The sequence below is a fragment of the Anastrepha obliqua genome, chromosome 4 (assembly GCF_027943255.1).
Source record: "Anastrepha obliqua isolate idAnaObli1 chromosome 4, idAnaObli1_1.0, whole genome shotgun sequence".
Lineage (NCBI taxonomy): Eukaryota > Metazoa > Arthropoda > Insecta > Diptera > Tephritidae > Anastrepha > Anastrepha obliqua.
This window is the reverse complement of record NC_072895.1, coordinates 53,168,783-53,186,002: the sequence shown is the minus strand read 5'-3', so window position 1 is coordinate 53,186,002 and position 17,220 is coordinate 53,168,783. Positions and strand designations below refer to the sequence as shown.

General features: G+C 36.7%; 2 protein-coding genes across 2 annotated transcripts in view; one reads left to right on the top strand and one right to left on the bottom strand.

Moving 5' to 3' along the window:
- The window catches only part of LOC129244029 (electron transfer flavoprotein beta subunit lysine methyltransferase-like), a 114,839-nt gene that overhangs the window by 10,508 nt on the left and 87,111 nt on the right, over positions 1-17,220 (bottom strand). The window lies entirely within an intron of this gene.
- Positions 13,937-16,702, top strand: LOC129244028 (trichohyalin). The gene is made up of 2 exons (XM_054881610.1): positions 13,937-14,671; positions 15,206-16,702. Exons 1-2 carry the CDS (start codon positions 13,937-13,939, stop codon positions 16,490-16,492), a joined length of 2,022 nt encoding a protein of 673 aa, XP_054737585.1. The 3' UTR covers positions 16,493-16,702.

Here is a 17,220-nt window from a genome sequence, read left to right as displayed (position 1 = left end):
TCTTAACACTCTTTTAACATAACACATTAATAGCTTTGCAATTTGAACGAGTTTTCAAAGCGAAACCGAAATGGAAAATCGTAAAATTTGGAAGTTCCAAGCGAAACCAGCAAACCAAACTAGGCTAATGAGCTTATCACTTACCACTGCTTTTTCCACTTGATTATCTTTATGTGATTCTGGTAACTTAATTCATTTTAAGTTTTGTTTACTCGTACTCTGCACACTAGTGCACCTAGTTACTGCAACGTAGGAAACTCCGTAGGTGCGGACTGTTTTAAGGACAATTTGAATTTAAGCTCCTGGGAGTTTTAGCAGTAGTTCGCTAACGGAAATAATTTAAGGTGAGTTTATTTAGCATTAAAATAGCGATCTGTAACTCAAATATATTTCACGAATTCATCACTGCTCTAATACATATGCATATAACACGTTAAATAACTCTATCACTAATAGCCTAGACAGAGGGCGGCGTTAATCGGAATTACCGGCGCAATTAATTCTGATTAAAATTGTAGTGTGACAGACGATATGTTGTTTCGGCAATGTTGCTATCTAAAATTCCCCTAATACGCTAAAATTATGAGAATTAAGTCTAGTTGTCAATCCGCATTAGTTGCTCTTACATTAGTTGCTCTTACATTAAGACGTTAATCCAGATTAATGCCACCATCTGTCTAGGCTATATGACTTATTGGCAAGTTTGGGCAATTTATTTGATTTTCAATTAATTTTAATGATTGTTTCAATGAAAATATGGTTTAGTTTCTTAAAAAATCATGAAAATCGAATTTTCAGATTTTTGTGCAAATTAAAGAAAGTCAACAGCTTTCATCAAAATTTGAGAATTTTTCTTAAGAATTTTTAGAAAAATTTCAAGTATGTAGTTTTAACGCCCATTGTAAAATTTAATGTATACAGTGTGTTAAATAATTATAGCACTGGGACTTATTGACAAGTTTTGGCAATTCATTTCTTTTTTATTTAATTTTAATAATTTTTTCTTTAAATACAGTTCGTTCTCCTTGAAAAATCATATAAATATGAGTTTCACATTTTGTGCATATAAAAAAAATTTACAGATTTTTATCGAAATTTCAAAATGTTTATTCAGAATTTTCAGAGAAATTCCGAGTATGCAGTTTTATAGCCCATTGAATTTTGGTGTAATGAAGTGTAAGTTTTAAATGATTCAAAAATCGCGTTGATTTTTGAGAATTTTTTTGCGGTCTTGTTCATTTGTTCCATATACCTAACGAATGCTCAAATTTTTCTTATATGGAAGAAAACACCACTTAATTATTAAGAAACTAACTACTAAAAACCCAAAACGAGACTATTAGAAACTTTACATATACATGTACAATGTACATATGTATATCGTGCCCATTATGGTGCCCATCGAAAAAAAAAAGAATTAATGAGATTTCAAACCGTACCACCTATTTTTTCCTTCTTTAAGAGAAATAATGTTGCTTATTTTTATAAACCAAAGAAAGTATATAGTTAGCAGATGTGTAAATTTATTATTTTTTAGTTTATACAACAAAATACATTTTTTTTTTGAAAAATCGATTAACTCTCTTGATATGATACTATTTCCTAGTGCAAAAAAATGTTTGTCGACAGCATCGCTTCATTTGATGTGAATTTGTTATATTTTTCCAGCGACGTATGCATGTTAAAATAAAGCGTTAAACTAGCCCAAATTAATTCTTATGAAAAATTAGCAAAATAATCAATCTGGGATTTTAGCTTAAGGTCGCTGCTAACAATTTCGTCAGGATACTTAGATCCGCGGTTGGTCCCTTTGCGATACTGCATCAATACAAAACTACTTCTTTTAAAACCGGTTCGTAAAGTCAAGGAACCGCAGCACTTGCCGTATTTTTAACTTTGCTACTGTGCTCGTATCACTTAAGAACCCTACACCGAAAATATACAGGAATGCGCTTACAGAATATAGACTTGGTGGTTTTTTCGTCATGACCTCATCTATAAAAGTCATCGTTATTGATTTGCTCTCAGTTTAAGTGATCTGCGGTACTTTGCCCCAGTTTTCAAATTATACGTGACGGAATCAAGTGCCTTAAAAGTAGCTCAACTTCCTGAGCAGTTTTACTATACTTAAATGATTAGTTGTTCGTTATTCTCGGAATTTCTCCGGTCAGTGATTCTTTACACGTTAAATGTATTACATCTTGGCACTCAGTAAAAGGAAACTTCATGCTGCCTAACTTTGCTTTAAGTGGAATTTTCTTTCCAAAGTTTATCTAGAACAGTCTCGAATGCCAATATTTTTCTTGCAAGAGAATACATTAAATATTACGTATTTTAGCGCTTTCATCACCCTTCACCAAATCCACGAAATTTCTGTTTAGCAGAACGTGCCCCAATTGATTTTTTTACAGCTCCTTTTCATGTAGTTGTATAGGTGGAACATTAACAAAAGCAAACAAAAAAATTGATAGCCAAATCATCCTCAAGTATTATGTTTGCTGGGTTGTTTGCATACTCATAAAACTGTCTGGCCAATACAATTATGACGACGTCACTACTACCACATATGCAATACTTCGCTTAATTGGCTACTGGCTTTAGGGCAATTTAATGAAATACCAAAAAAACCCCAAAGACGCGCAGCTAATAAATGAATCAAAGTCAACACAAAACTCGTTCTCTACATAAGCGACTGTCAGAAGCGCAAATCATGAAAAATTAAATTAAATAACAATAAGGCAAATAAAATAAGTTGTGGAAAAAAGTTTGATTGAGAGACAAAACAATTTAAAGAGTTATGCAAAAATGAATGAAAAACAAATGTGTGTATGTATGTACTTACAGTCTAGAATGTAGTAGTGCGCAGCGGCATTCCAGAAGATTTCGCGATCTATCAAATATTTTAATAATTTAAATATTCTGTTGAATAGATAAAAAAATTGTTTACCTGCAACGGAAGATTCTCTGAGATTTCTGTTTTTATTTACAAACACTTTACATTTTTAATCTAAGTTCATTGACTGACCATCAGCATTGAAATAAAGTTTACACGCCGTCGTAAGCTTGGCGTTTGGCCCTTAATATCGTGGCATGCCGCTGCGTAAGTATAATTGGCTTTAGGGCTATCAAAGCTTTCAACTTTTTAACTAGAATGTTTAGAATTTTTCTATGTACAAAACTATAATCCATTGAAATTTAGTAGTGAAGTGTCATTACTGCCATAAAAAGTACAAGCTCGATTTTTTTATAGACGGAAAAGCCCAGTGCCGTCAGTAAAAACAATTGTCAAAAATTAACGCAATTTTTTATATAAAACTCCGGACAGAGTCAGCAAAAAGATTTGTTAAGCATAAATGTGATTTTTGAGTGAATTAAAATTTTCACTTTATTATACAAAATTCAATAGGCTATAAAATAACATAACTAAAATTTTACTAAAAATTCTGATTAAAAAATATAAATCTGTGAGAAAACTTTTTTTATTTTTTTCAATTTTGCGCAAAGTTTTACACTTGGACTTATATGGTTTTTGTAAGAGACTAAACTATATTTTCTTAAAAAGTTATTGAAGTTAAATAAGGAAGAAATAAATTGCCAAACGTTTCAATAAGTCACGTTCTACAGCGTAAGTTTATTCATAGTCACACCTCATATTTAGAATAAAGTATAAGGTGTATTTTGATCCAAAAATAAATAGAAAAACAAAAAGTCGAAGCTTTTGTTTAGAGGTCGTGCACTAAAATGTTGAACTTAGAAATAAAGTCTGCAACTTCATTTCATAGAATGCGAGCGCATACGAGTATTTTGGCAAACATACATACATAAACATGAACATATTTAAATATTTTGTTACCAAAAAACGTTTACGCCTGCCAAATCACGCAACTTGAACCAAGCGCTTGAAATTCAAAGCCAACACTCAAAATTTTGTAAACTATGTATGTATCTGTTGCTATGCTGTGTTAGACGCGCGCTAATTTGCTCTGACGCCCGTCGCTTGCAGCACGTGAGTTGTCCACCGTCAGCGCGTTCGCACAAACAGCAATACCAGCCATGTGAAGTACCGCAGCAAAACATTTGATTTTTTTTTCTGTTTCAAATTTTTCGCTTTATTTTTTTGTTTTTCGATTTCACATAATATGTACGTACATATGTACTTAGTTCCGGACGAATTTTCACTTTATTTGTTTGTGGCGCGTGTGAGTGTGTGCGCGTACGCCAAACAAACTCAAGTTCGTTCACGGTCTTTGCGGTCAAATGCTTCAAGCCGGTTATTATTGGCCGTCTTTAATGTGCAGAAACAAAAGCAAAAAAAAAAAAAAAACAATGTATTGTTTGACGCCAGTCTCAAAAATTTCAGCTATTCGACATGTGCATACGTATACATATATGCATGAATTTTCGCATAATTAATAAGTGTGATTCATTTCAGCGCAAGCACGAGCGCGTGCTCAAGTTTTCGGAACTCCAAATGACTTAAATTTTGTGGTGTGGGTTTCTTTTCGTAAAAAAGTAAAACCTAATGAGTATTCGAATTACTGTTTTTTCTGTGATAGATGATAGATACAAAGGTGCACATGCATGCAGATATTGCCGACTTAAAATTTGTATGATTTTCCCGCTAAATATCAAAGAGCTAAAGTTCATGATGACAATGCAAGTTTTGGGCAAATATTGAGGTAAAATCCCCATTAATACCTTGAGATGTCTACGGTTATTTGAACTTTCTATGATTCAACACATCAGCGTAGGTAAATATAAAAAATGCACTGGTAGGGCTAAAAGATACGAATAATAATTAATTAGTAGCAAATTTCACATGCCTGGGCTAAACTCAATTTATTTACAAGAACTTCTCTATGAAATCCCTCTGTTCGGATCTGAATGAAGAATTATATTATATTATATTTATTTATCTAAGTTTAAAGTGCTCAACTGTTAGAAAGGATGAAGGAGGGTCTTATCAGTAGACTCTTCCATAGATCCGCTTAGTAGTGAAAAAACCTTCTTTTATACCTCCAGAATGAGTGAAGAAGAGCGAGGAAAACTGGTGCCAAAACTTACTTAATAGAAATTCTCTAGTAGATGATAGTTTTTTCAACCTAATGGGTTTTTCAACTTATAGAAAGATTTCAGCCCTGAAGTGTCGAAAACATAAGATTCGTTTTTCGATGCTATCACCATCCTCGCTGAGGATGGGAATGTGGCGTAGGAGTGGTTTCTCTACTATATTCCGAAGACGGACTGACTAGTACATCTCCCGTACTTCCCATCAATACATCGGGCGTTTTTTTAGCAGCATGAGAACTATCGATATGGATAACTTAAGTAAAAATTGGCAAGTCATGATGAATCGTTTAACGACGGAACAACGCTTCCAAATTGTGGAAATTAAAAAAAAAAAAAAAAATCTGTTCGTGAAGTTCATAGAGCGAAGTGCTGAAGAAGACACCGAAATGTTGATACCTCGTCGTTAGAGCGAAGTGCTGAAGAAGACACCGAAATGTTGATACCTCGTCGTTCTTTTTCGTCAACGAAGACTACGAGGAAAATTTTACATAAGAATCTTGGCTTTATACAAAACAACGACTTTATACAAAAATAGAGGAATTCCACAAACTTTCCATTTCAATTCCACGGTTTTAAATTTCAATTTCTAGAATTAGTTTTAGTAACAATTTCTAGACAAATTTATGGTACGCAGTTTTATAGCTTATTAAATTTTACTATAATAAAGTGCAAATTTAAGTTGCTAAAAAATCACGATGAAATATTTTTAATGTTTTGGCATACTAAAAATCTTTCCATTGAGCAATGCTATTAAGAACTATTTGTAAGCAATTAAGGTCAAGATGATATAGGTATATCTAGAAATTTCTTTAAACTCATATTGAATAAGTATCTGCAAAAATTAGTAAGCTGGTTTTTCCAAACCAGCGACTGAAATATAGCGAATGGATGGGTTAGTGGACATTGATGAAGCGAAGTACCTCTTGTCATTGAACAAACAGCAGCGCACTTACGTTTTGGCTTTTGCCCGTATACGTCACAGTTGACCGTGGGTGCTAGTGATAGTGAACAGTGTAACGACGATGAGCTGTATGAACTTATTGATGACATAGACAACTTTATTTCTGAAGATTCAGTCATTCTGTAGTTCATGCAGTCTAAGCGAATGCAGATGTCAAAGTCATGGCAATTGAATATGGGTGATGGGTGGAAGAGGACAACACTTCTTTTTCAACAATATGACTGGCGTCGGAATAACGTGTTTTGAATATCACGCAGGAAACAAGTGGCAAGAGGAAGGCATCGTGCTAGGCAAGAAGACGAAGACCAGGGCGAATTCATACAAAGAAGTAGCAGTAGTATAGAAACACAATTTACATGTGAGTGTGTATAGGGTGGGCCATGTAAAATTTGCTTTTTGAATCGGCTATAAAAAAAACTAATCAATATTATTTCAAACGTTTTTTTTTATTTTGAAGATTGAACATTGTCATTTATGAATGAAAAATAATATCGTTCAAATGACTGCCACGACTGGCTTTACAGTAGGCCATTCGATCAACCCAATTTTTAAGCACATTTTCGATTGTTTGGGCTCCAATTTCATAAATGGCAACTTCGATTTCGTGTTTTAAAGCATCAATCGAGCAATCGTCTCTGGATGGTTCGCATAGCATTTGTCCTTAACGGCTCGCCACAAAAAATAGTCCAACGGGCTTAAATCACAGCTCCGAGGCGGCCAATTGATATCGGAATTTCGGTTTTCAAAAACGGTAGCCAAAAGTTCGAGTGTAACTTTGGCAATGTGACAAGTTGCACCGTCCTGTTGAAACCAAATGTCGTCCATGTCATCCTCTTCAATTATTGGAAACAACTCGTTGAGCATGTCACGGTAATGCTCGCCATTTACTGTAACCGCGGCTCCTCGTTCATTTTCGAAAAAAAATGGCCCGATGATGCCGCCAGACCAAAAACCGCACCAAACAGTGACTCGTTGTGGATGCATTTGCTTCTCTGTAGTAACGTGTGGATTTTCTGAGCCCCCACTTTGGAAATAGGTTTTCAATATTTCCCAATTTTGTTCAAGGGAAAGCGCCCTATTTCGTAAATGTCAAACCTTTAAGTAAATTATAAACACATTTGACATGTCATTTGTGTTACCATTCTCAAAAAAATAGGTGGTTCAAAAAGCAAACGCTATATGGCCCACCCTTTCCATATGTATGTATTTTATTTTTGCAAATATAATTCAATTTTGATTTATTCAGTTTATGATTTCACTCTTTCGGATTAGATTACAGAAGACCATCGATAATTAAAAAAAAAATAAATAATATATAGTATAAAATAAATGTAATAAATAAAAAAATCGAGTTATAAAAAGAGTGAATTAATAGACAAAGAAAAATAAATGTTTCAACACTTTGAGTTTTTGTTAGATTTTGTAAGTGCTCGAAAAATCGGGTGGAAATAGTAAAAGTTAGCTTTATAAGCATTCAAGCAAAATACCAAAGATGAACGTACAGACTTACGAGACAAATTAAAGGATATCTTCTCAAAAAGTTCTGAACAATTCAAAAAATCAGCTATGAGGTCAAAAACAAATGCAAGCAACTTAAAAGTTCTTCTATAGTTACGAGAGCTTGTAAGTAGATAAGCTTGCAACAGGATAAAATACATATAAGGGTATAAATAAGGGTCAGCAAAATTAAGGGAACTTAAAGCAAATCGAACAAATTTTCTTCCACTGTTTCGATTCTGGTAACATGAAAACAATGATATGGGATCCACATGATGGAAGTTCACTCAAGTTTTGAGTTAACTATAAATAAATATAATTGGCGCTTACACCTTTTATTTGGCCGTGCTTTCTTTCATTTTAGTGGTGTGCGTCTTGATATTCTTTTCACAATTTTTTTCTCCTATAGTTGTACGTCGCTTGCGGAGTTTTTTCTTGGCATAAATACACTCAGAGGTTTGCCATTGCTTGCGAACTAGATTGCAGATTACTATAGACTTTTGGAAGCATGTACAGATATGATTAACAAAGAAAAACTTCGAATCAAAAACTATACCTAAATTACTAGTCAGTAACAGAGGTTAATTATCGATTTGAAATTTTATAGTAGATAGAGATAAGAATATTAGAAGATTTGTAGAAGGAAGGAAGAATTTGGAAAAACTTATTGATATGACGCCAATTGACAAGGCTATTCAAGTCCTTCTGCGGAAAGATATCATCTTATAATCCATAATCGGTTTGTGGTCATCGACAAAAAGTAAAAAATTGGAAAATCAGAAGCAAAGGCAAACAATAAGTAAAAATAAAAGTGAATCAAGTATGCTGCTCTGGAGAACACTTGACATTGCCCCAAAGAAGTGGGATTTACATTTTTCGATTTCAAATCAAGTCCTATTAGACAGATGTGAGTTTAGCAAGATTAAAAAATAAATTTTCCATGATTTCTACTAATTTCAATCAGAAGGAAAAAAGGGCAAATCAGCTTTTCTAGTAATACCATCTTGTATGGATTTGCCTTGGTGAAGAATGCTCGATTTTTTTATATGGAAGAAAACATACAAGCGCCTCCAGCAAAAAAAAAAATGTCAAAAATCAAAGCAATTTTTGAGCGAATTCAAACTTGCACTATGCTGAAATTCGATGGACTATAACACTGCGGTCGAATGGGTTGTTGCGTAACTACCATTCGGGTGTGTGCAGGTTCGAGTCTCCGTGCATGAACATTAAATAATAGACAACGTTTTTTCTATTAGCGGTGGTCCTCGACAGACAATGGCAAACCTACGAGGAGGCAATGAAAAAGCTCATCATAAAAATCATTTGCTGTTCGGAGTCGGCTTAAAACTGTAGTTCTCTCCATTTGTGGAATAACATCGAAACGCACACCACAAATAGGAGGAGGAGCTCGGCTAAACACCTAATAGAAGTGTATTTATTTTTTCAATTATTTATTTATTCATTTTATAAAACTGCATACCCAAAATTTTTCTAAAAATTCTTATTAATAACTGTGAAATTTAACTGTGATCAAAATTTTTAATTTTTTTTTATTAGAAAGAAGTTCGAAACTTCGACTCATATGGTTTTTGTAGGAGAAAGAACAATATTTTCATAAAAAAATTTATTAAAACTAAATAGGAAGGAAATAACTTGCCTAAACTCGTCACTAAGTTCATGCACTGTAGTTTTTTATGGTAGTGCATATAAAATCCTGTCGTTCTGTATTTGTTGTATTTCTTCAAAGGCAAGTCTCACGTTTCATGACAATTTCGCCGGAAAATCAAACGTGATGTATAATGAATGCCACATTTGCTATTGTTGTGTGTCAAATCAAACAAATCCAATGTTGCTTTCGTGCGTGATCGCAAAAACGCATTCCAATAAATTTATCAAAACTTTAATACGTGCATTAACTCAACTATACCAGAAAACTGATTTATTCAAAAAATCAAGAAGCCCAGTAAAGTTAGTTAATTTGCATTTTTTATTTGATTTAAATCGCGTAACATGCTGAATGCTATACAAGTAAATATGAATATCGGCAGGTGAGGACGTTGATGGACTTTGCACCGTACTTGCGTTGGACATCTAACACTTGGTTCGGTTTAATGAATGAATGTTCGCACATTTGAAGAGAGCGGTGACTGATGAAGCAAATGAACGATGGCGACCGTGATAATTAAGTCAACGCTGGCATACTGGTATATTGTATCAGTTAACTTCACGCTTAGCAACTACGGTACAATGAGTATCGGTAGGGTATGCAAACGGCTTCGAGTGTGTGCAAAGTGTTCGTTCTCGCTCGCACCTTTGAAATATTTTTATAATTTTCTAAGGAATTCCGTGTATTAACACACAAAAATGTGAAATTATTTGTTAATCTTGTGAAATTGATTCATCAGGTCATTAAACTGGTTAGGGGCATGTCTCAATTTGAAGTATGAATGCCTTCAAAGTACATTTTGCTCAAAATGCAAATTCAGATTTGTTAGTCTTAGCGGAATAAATTTATTTCAGCTAAACCTTAGCAACTCTAAATAAATAAAATCATTGACGAAACTTTCCGTAAACTTTTCTTTGACGTAATTTTCAGCAGCGTGTGGCTTTTGGTAAAGAGAAATGCTCATATTTCGCAAACCAACGGCCTGCGTGTAGCGTTTGGCGACCGATTGGCGTCGAATTTAATTTAACATGCCTTAAATTTAATTCAATTTAAGTATTTCTTAACACCCAAACAACGAAACTACAGCCGTAACCGGTTTGCGCAAATCCTGTTTCGCCATCTCATCATTGCAACACATCAAAAGCTGCAACAAAGGTATGCAGGCAGCCAATTGGAGATGAAGTTGGAGACGAAGTAGAATGAAAACATGTAACCCTTTTAGGTATGATCAACAGCTCAACTCGTGTTCTTGGCATTTCCATGGCGCTGACGACGAGGAAAGTAGTGACTAAATTTGTTTGTTTGTATATATGTATTTATGCATATCCATATGTATGTACGTATACGTGTGGGCATTTAGATATCTCTGGCTGTATGTATTCGCACAAGGTTTGCAAGTCTCGATGTCACCAGAAATGGAATTTAAATTGCCGCCTTGCATTGGCCCGAGACTGCGGCCATTCTGAGCTTCTGGAAGGTCTTTAATGCAATTCGCATATACTTAATATCCTATGGAAAGACTCGTTATTGCCACATAGGCAAAGAATTAAAATAATTGTTGGCGTTGCGTTTAAAAAGCGTGGAATGCTCACGTAGGCAGAAAACGGAAGTTTATTGGTCGCATATCGATTTTGAACAATGCACACAGAAACAGAACTTCTTTAGTGAGTATTAAGATGAACTGAGAAATGTCATTCAATAAGAAATAAGCACAAAATAATAATTTGGAAAGGTGCAATAAAAACAAAAACCTCTCTATTTATGTAATGGATGACACAAAAGTCCATACTTAGGCGAGTGAGTTTTGTGTGTGAGTGATTAGCATTTAGTGGGCCCCGGGTTTGATGTGCCCATGTGGTGTATAAGTGTCAGTGCCAGTAAGTTTTTACTAGCTAAGGTCGCCTCTTATCCCGCAATGGCAAATCTCTGATTTAATTCCTGCTTCTCAAGAAAACCAGTAGTCTCTCAAATGCAACATAAATAGTAGAGTCCTTCAAGAAGTAGATGAGAAATGGAAGGTCCAACTTGGTCAAATGCCAAAAAAAAGGATATATAAATATCAGGGTTGGGCATAGTACAGGAAGTAATTAGTGCAATAAGCGGATTTAGTGTTTTGAAGATTTGGTGATAATGAAATCTTTATTTTAACTACTACTAAAAAAATAGTGGTAGTGCGATTTAGTGGAAGTGCAAAATGTTCAAACCTGATAAATATATTTACATACCATTTACAAATCGGCGCAAAATTAATCACCCTATCGAAAGATTTGTATAATAAATACTATTTGGTGTCCGCGGTTTCCCTTCGAAACTCGGCTTCTTATATGAGACTCATAAAATTTGTACATAAAATTGCGTAATACCCAAATCATCTGCCTTGTTATTTACCATTTTTGTCCTAAGAGTGAGGCGGTAACATCATAAACACATAATTTTAATTAAAACTTTGTTCATCCTTTTGAACACATTGAAACCCATATTTTAACATCAGCTCAAAATATAATTTTTTAAAGCTCTTCAAAAGGCTTTCATTTGGAAATCCGAATACGAATCACTTTACCATACTGTGGTTTCAAAGTTTCATTTCACATACAAGACACCGAGAACAGTTACGAGGTGATGTGGTGTTAATATAATAGCATCAGGACTGTGTCCTAATACGAACAGCGGAATCACAAATGGCGCTAGGCGAGCTGAACTCTTTGGTCACAGGCTGTGCCCTAAGTTCAAAGCCGCATAAAACAGAACTTATGATTTTCACCACCAGATACAAGTTACCAATTTTTATCCTACCAAACATTAATGGACAAACACTCTTACTCTCATTAAACGTCGAAGAACGGGTATGGAAAGCAGATATTGCGTTATATGCTGTGTAAACGAATGCTAGAAAGAAGATAGGGTCTTCAACCTAAGTACAGTTTAAGGTTGTATAAGGCGGTTATGCGACCAATAGTATCAAAGTCTACTCCTGGAAAGGTGGGTTTGGAGTCAAATTTGTAAGGTCGATAGATTCCTCTGGCCTCGTTCGGGTCGGAAGTGCTCGAGGGAGCTTCTAAGGTTAACAAAGCCTCAGCTAACGACTTTCGTGGGTGCCCTTACAGGATCGTCTGCATGTTGCGAGACTCTGTTATCTCGAGTATGAGTTGGAGTCTTCTCAGCACTTTCTCCTTAGCTGTACTGCTCTCGTCGGGCTTGGATTTAGGCATTTTGGGTCTCACTCTTAGATCTCTTTGCTAGACCTAGATATTAGCTACCTTATGAGTTTCAACATTTGCTTGAAGAGATTAAAAGCACTGTAATTCAGCTATCGCTCGATCTCAGGGTGGCATACCATAACCGCGTGGATTTGATGGTATTTGGTTCAGTGTTTCTATGGACAATATATGTCTATGTTTCGGTGGACAATACCAAACTTTTGAATGTATTTCTGTCATGAAGAGGTCGCTATCAAAAATCAGCTGCCATAACGGCGACCCCTTAACGTGTTGATTTAAATACATTCATCGTCCTGAGTATCCGAGTAAATATTCGATGGAAATTATTCCAGTTGACTTCTAGATCGATCCAATGGTTTTAGTTCCTGCGTCAGTTGATCAGTTGTAGTGAGCAGAAATAGTTGGTTAAATAAACACCCGTTATATGCGCGTTTGGGCACATAAATTAATATGCCTGGCATGAAGTAGAACGAAAAAGAAATTGTTTTAATTTTGATTAAGCTAGCAATAAATATAATATAAAACACTCAGACCTGTACAGAACTGTAAAAAGAGCGATTAATTTGAAGTGTCGAAACAACCTTGAAGCCATAAAAAATCAATAAATTACCAACTGTTTTTGGACACGATAAACACACTCCTCGCAATGTCTTCAGATGACAACAACGTTTATAAAAACAAAAAAGTGAAGGGATAAATAAAGGGAGAAAATAAAAGGATGACAATGATGCACGAGCACAGCATGCGGTGTAAAGGAATTGTGTTACCGGATATTTAGTGCTATTTACAGTTTAACTGCAATCAAGCCAATTAAGTGCAGCTGCCACAAAACAAAATCTACAATAGTAAAGAAAACAGTAGAATGCATCTTTAAGTAAAATGAGCCCCTAGCCGAGGGCATGGCACAAGTGTCAAGTGTAAACTTGATATCGATGACCTGGGGCAATGCAAAATTTATTACCAGCAACCGTTGCAAAGCGGCGCATCGTGTGAATTGAGTCCATCCTGATCATATGCTGAGCCAGCTTACAACTAACTAAAAATAGCACGATGATAAGCGCTGCAAAAAGAAATAAGAAGATGAAGCATGCAAAAAGCTGCTCAAGGACACGCTAGAGCTCGAACTGCATTACTGGTTTTTGAGCATAACCGCAATGTCAGCGGTCACCATAGGCGGTATCGTATTTTGGCGCTTCTGCCGGACTAAATTTTAGTTCGTTTTATTTTGTTGCTTTTAGAATCCATTAAGAATGTCCAAAGTACAGTTGTCGTCGCCGTTGAAAGGCTATGTGGACACTGTTCGCAATTTGTATAAATAGGCCGGACTCGCCACTGTGAGCCGTCAGTTTTGTTTCAAGCAAGTAACGTACTAGGCTAGTTCCAACAACTCCGAGTGGAATATTTTAGCGGACATAGCAGTTGTACGGTACAGAGTGAATACTAAGTACAAGGCAGTCAACAATAAACTTTCGGATTATATTTAGGAGTAGACAAGCTCACATCGAATAAAGAAAATCTTCAGCAATGCGGTTGCTCATAGTGTCAGTGGTTAGTTTGCTGGCGGCTAGGAGTTGTGCGTATCCGGCCGCTGCCTCCGGATACCCCTACCGTGCTGAGTTGCTTGCTTATAGTCCAGCGCGTGGAGAATTTCCTGTGGTGAATGCATTAGCGTCCGGTTATGTAAGCTATCTCAATCCACAGGGTGCAGAGCATTTGATTGGCTACAAATACACTGAGCCAGTGCAAAGCAGGAGAATCACTAACGAAGAGTATTTAAATCAGCTCATCAAGGGGTCACTTAATAAAGATGAAGCTGAGATCACCAAAGCACGAGAGGAACATTTTCGTTTATGGTCAATTCAGCAGTATGACCAATATAGGCAAGAAACTGAGCGCCTTAAAATGGCTGGTCAGGAGCCCTCAGCTGATTTACTTTCAAAAATTAGAACTCTAGAGACTATCATTATTGCTGCAAGACGCGGCGCTAATCTCGAAAATCCACTAACGAAGCAAGTACGCGAAGAGCATTTACAGTTATGGAATGGGGCACGTCTGGCAGGGCTGCAGCTGGAAGCTGAAAAAACGAAACAACAAACAGGTGTTGCCGAGTCATCAGTGAAACCAAAAATTTATTTACGTTTCCAAGGCGCAGAGTTGTCTAAAGAGGCACCATCCCAAATTGCAGTTGTGGGTGAAACGGCTGAGCAGAAGAAGGCGCGGGAGGAACACTTGCGCATCTATCAGGAGCAATTGGAACGGGTGCAACAGCTGCAGGCAGAAGCGGGAAAAGTTAGCGTCAGCAGCGTGCATTTGCCGAAGGAGGCGCGTTCTGAGTACGAGGCCAAACAAGGAGAGCAGCAACAGCAGCAGCAACAACAAGAACAAGAAGTGAAAATTGTGGAACATTTGAGTTACTTGAAGGAGACGCCCGAAGTACAGCGCGCCAAAGCGGAACATTTGCGTTTGTGGAATGAAGCTAAATTGCGTGCACAAAACGAAGACTACAAACCGGAGATTAAACAATTCCAGAGTGAGCAGTATGCGAATGATGGACAATATGACACAAAGAATGTCGCATACAAGTCGGAAAATTATAATAGCCAGGCCAAGCAGGCACTAAAAGCGTCAAAAACAGAAAATCTCGAGAAGCAGAACAATAAATACGAAGGCGAACTAAAGAGTACATCTGCGCAGCAGACCAACGAGAAGTATCAGGAATCCAAATTGTACATTAACTCACAAACGCCCACAGCCGTTCAGGACACACCAGAAGTGCAACGCGCTAAGGCAGAGCACTTGAAGATCGTGGAAGAGTTACAAAAGAAAGCACAATTTATTGCAGAAACCGAGACTGACACCATTAACGGGGCTGAGCCAGCACCCACGTCTGCACAACCACTTCAACTGTATACACCAATCGCCGCCAATATGCAGACAGCCACTACAAAATCCATCTCCGATGCTGGTATTTACCAAAGTCAGCAACAGGCGTACGCTGCAGTGCAAGAAACAGCTGAAGTGCAACGTGCACGAGAGGAGCACCTGAAGCTGGTGAAAGAGGCACACTTGAAAGCCAGTCAATATCAATCACAGAACTCCCAAATTGCCAACGAGCCAAAACCTACGCTATACGCAGCAGTAGCTGTATTAGCAGATAAATCAGCTGAACAATTCAAAAACGAAGAGGTGCGTTTACGTGTCGAGGAGGCAAAACAGCGTGAAGCTGAAATTCTGGCTGAAGCTGAACGTATTAAGGAAGAGGAACGTTTGCAAGGTGAAGAGCTGCTACGCTTGCAGCAAGAAGAGCGGCGCCGCCAAGAGCAGGAACGTTTAGATCAGTCTAATGAAAATAAGGAAGCTGTGCACTATGCCGAAAAGCCGCAACTACCGGCTGTGGAGCAATCGAAAGAAACCCTCGAACAATTAATCCAAACACAAATCAAAACAGGCGGAGATCCCAGTGTAACATATGACATCCGTGAAAAGGAAAAATATGCTGCCAATCCATATTTACTGCGTTTTGCAACTACAGCTGCAAGTCAGATCGGTACACCCGTTGCCACCACTGCCTATTACATTGGTGCACAGAAGCCTGGACTTCAGCAACAGAACTATGCCAATCCCGGTTATTACTACCTGCGCGATGCCAGCGATAGTTACATTAAATTGGATAATCCCTACTTCTTGCAATACTTTACGAACCAACAGGGTGGTAAGGCAACCCTGGCAACTGCTGATGCAGCATCGCTTTCATCCGCACTTGCAGCTTTAAACCAAGGGCAAAAGATCGAACAACCTCCTGTTACATCGTTCGCTGAGAAACCCATTGTGCCCATCATACCGATTGCATCCATCGCTCCAATCACCCCAGCAGGAACAATTGCACCGGTCACGCCATTAGTTCCAATCGCGCCGATTGCTTCTAGCGCAGCTGCCACCATGAAAATCGACTATGGCAATGATCCTGCTTTAGCTGCTTTGGAAAAGGCGACACGCGACCATTTCCGCGCGCATGAAATCGCTTTGGAGCAATTGCGTTTGGCCAACCAAAAGCAACCGGCGCAAAAGGATTGCTACTGAAAGTAGAGTTTTAAGGCAGTTTTGGCTCTTTACACAATTTTATTAATACGAATGTATGCACAAAAATACAGATGATACTTTTTATTGATTCCCGGATTCGTGAAGTTGGTATACTCATGACCTGGGTTGTTCTATTTAGTTACTATAAGCCATAATTTTTAGTGTTTATTTAATGAAGCAAGTATTGAAAAACAATAAAAAAAGAGTTTGATTGAAAAGAGGAATTGATGTTTCTACGAAAAACCGAGTTTTGAAAATGTCAGAAATATTGTATTAAACAAAATATAACATATATATATAGGGTTATTCAATAGGTGCGCTTCAACTTTTTTCCGATAGGGAGGGCGAACGACGCAATATTTTTTATTTTTCACTTGTCATTTGTAAACTTCATTAGTATACATTTCATCATGGAACGCTACACACTTGAGCAACAATATATATTTGTGGGGAGGCAAAAAAATCAAAATAAGAAACTTTGCCGAAGGAACCATACCTCTAAAACGAATGCTGATGTCCCCCAATTTGGGTCGAACTTTTTAGTTTCTTTTCTATAACTCGCTTAAATTAATTTTTTCATTTACATATGTTCTGACTAAATGAATTTCTTAAGAGAAAAAGTAGATATTATTATAAATAAATAAAAATAAAGAAAAAACATAGCCATTTAGCTGATTTTTTCATGTAAAGGCCAAAAATGGTGATATTTTTAAATTGGGGGACATCAG

Excerpts from the sequence above, each read along its gene's own strand:
- LOC129244028 (XM_054881610.1), top strand. The coding sequence starts at position 13,937 with ATGCGGTTGCTCATAGTGTCAGTGGTTAGTTTGCTGGCGGCTAGGAGT. Across the intron at positions 14,672-15,205 it reads ATCAGGAGCAATTGGAACGG|CACTTGAAGATCGTGGAAGA; the intron begins GTGCAACAGCTG and ends GCTAAGGCAGAG.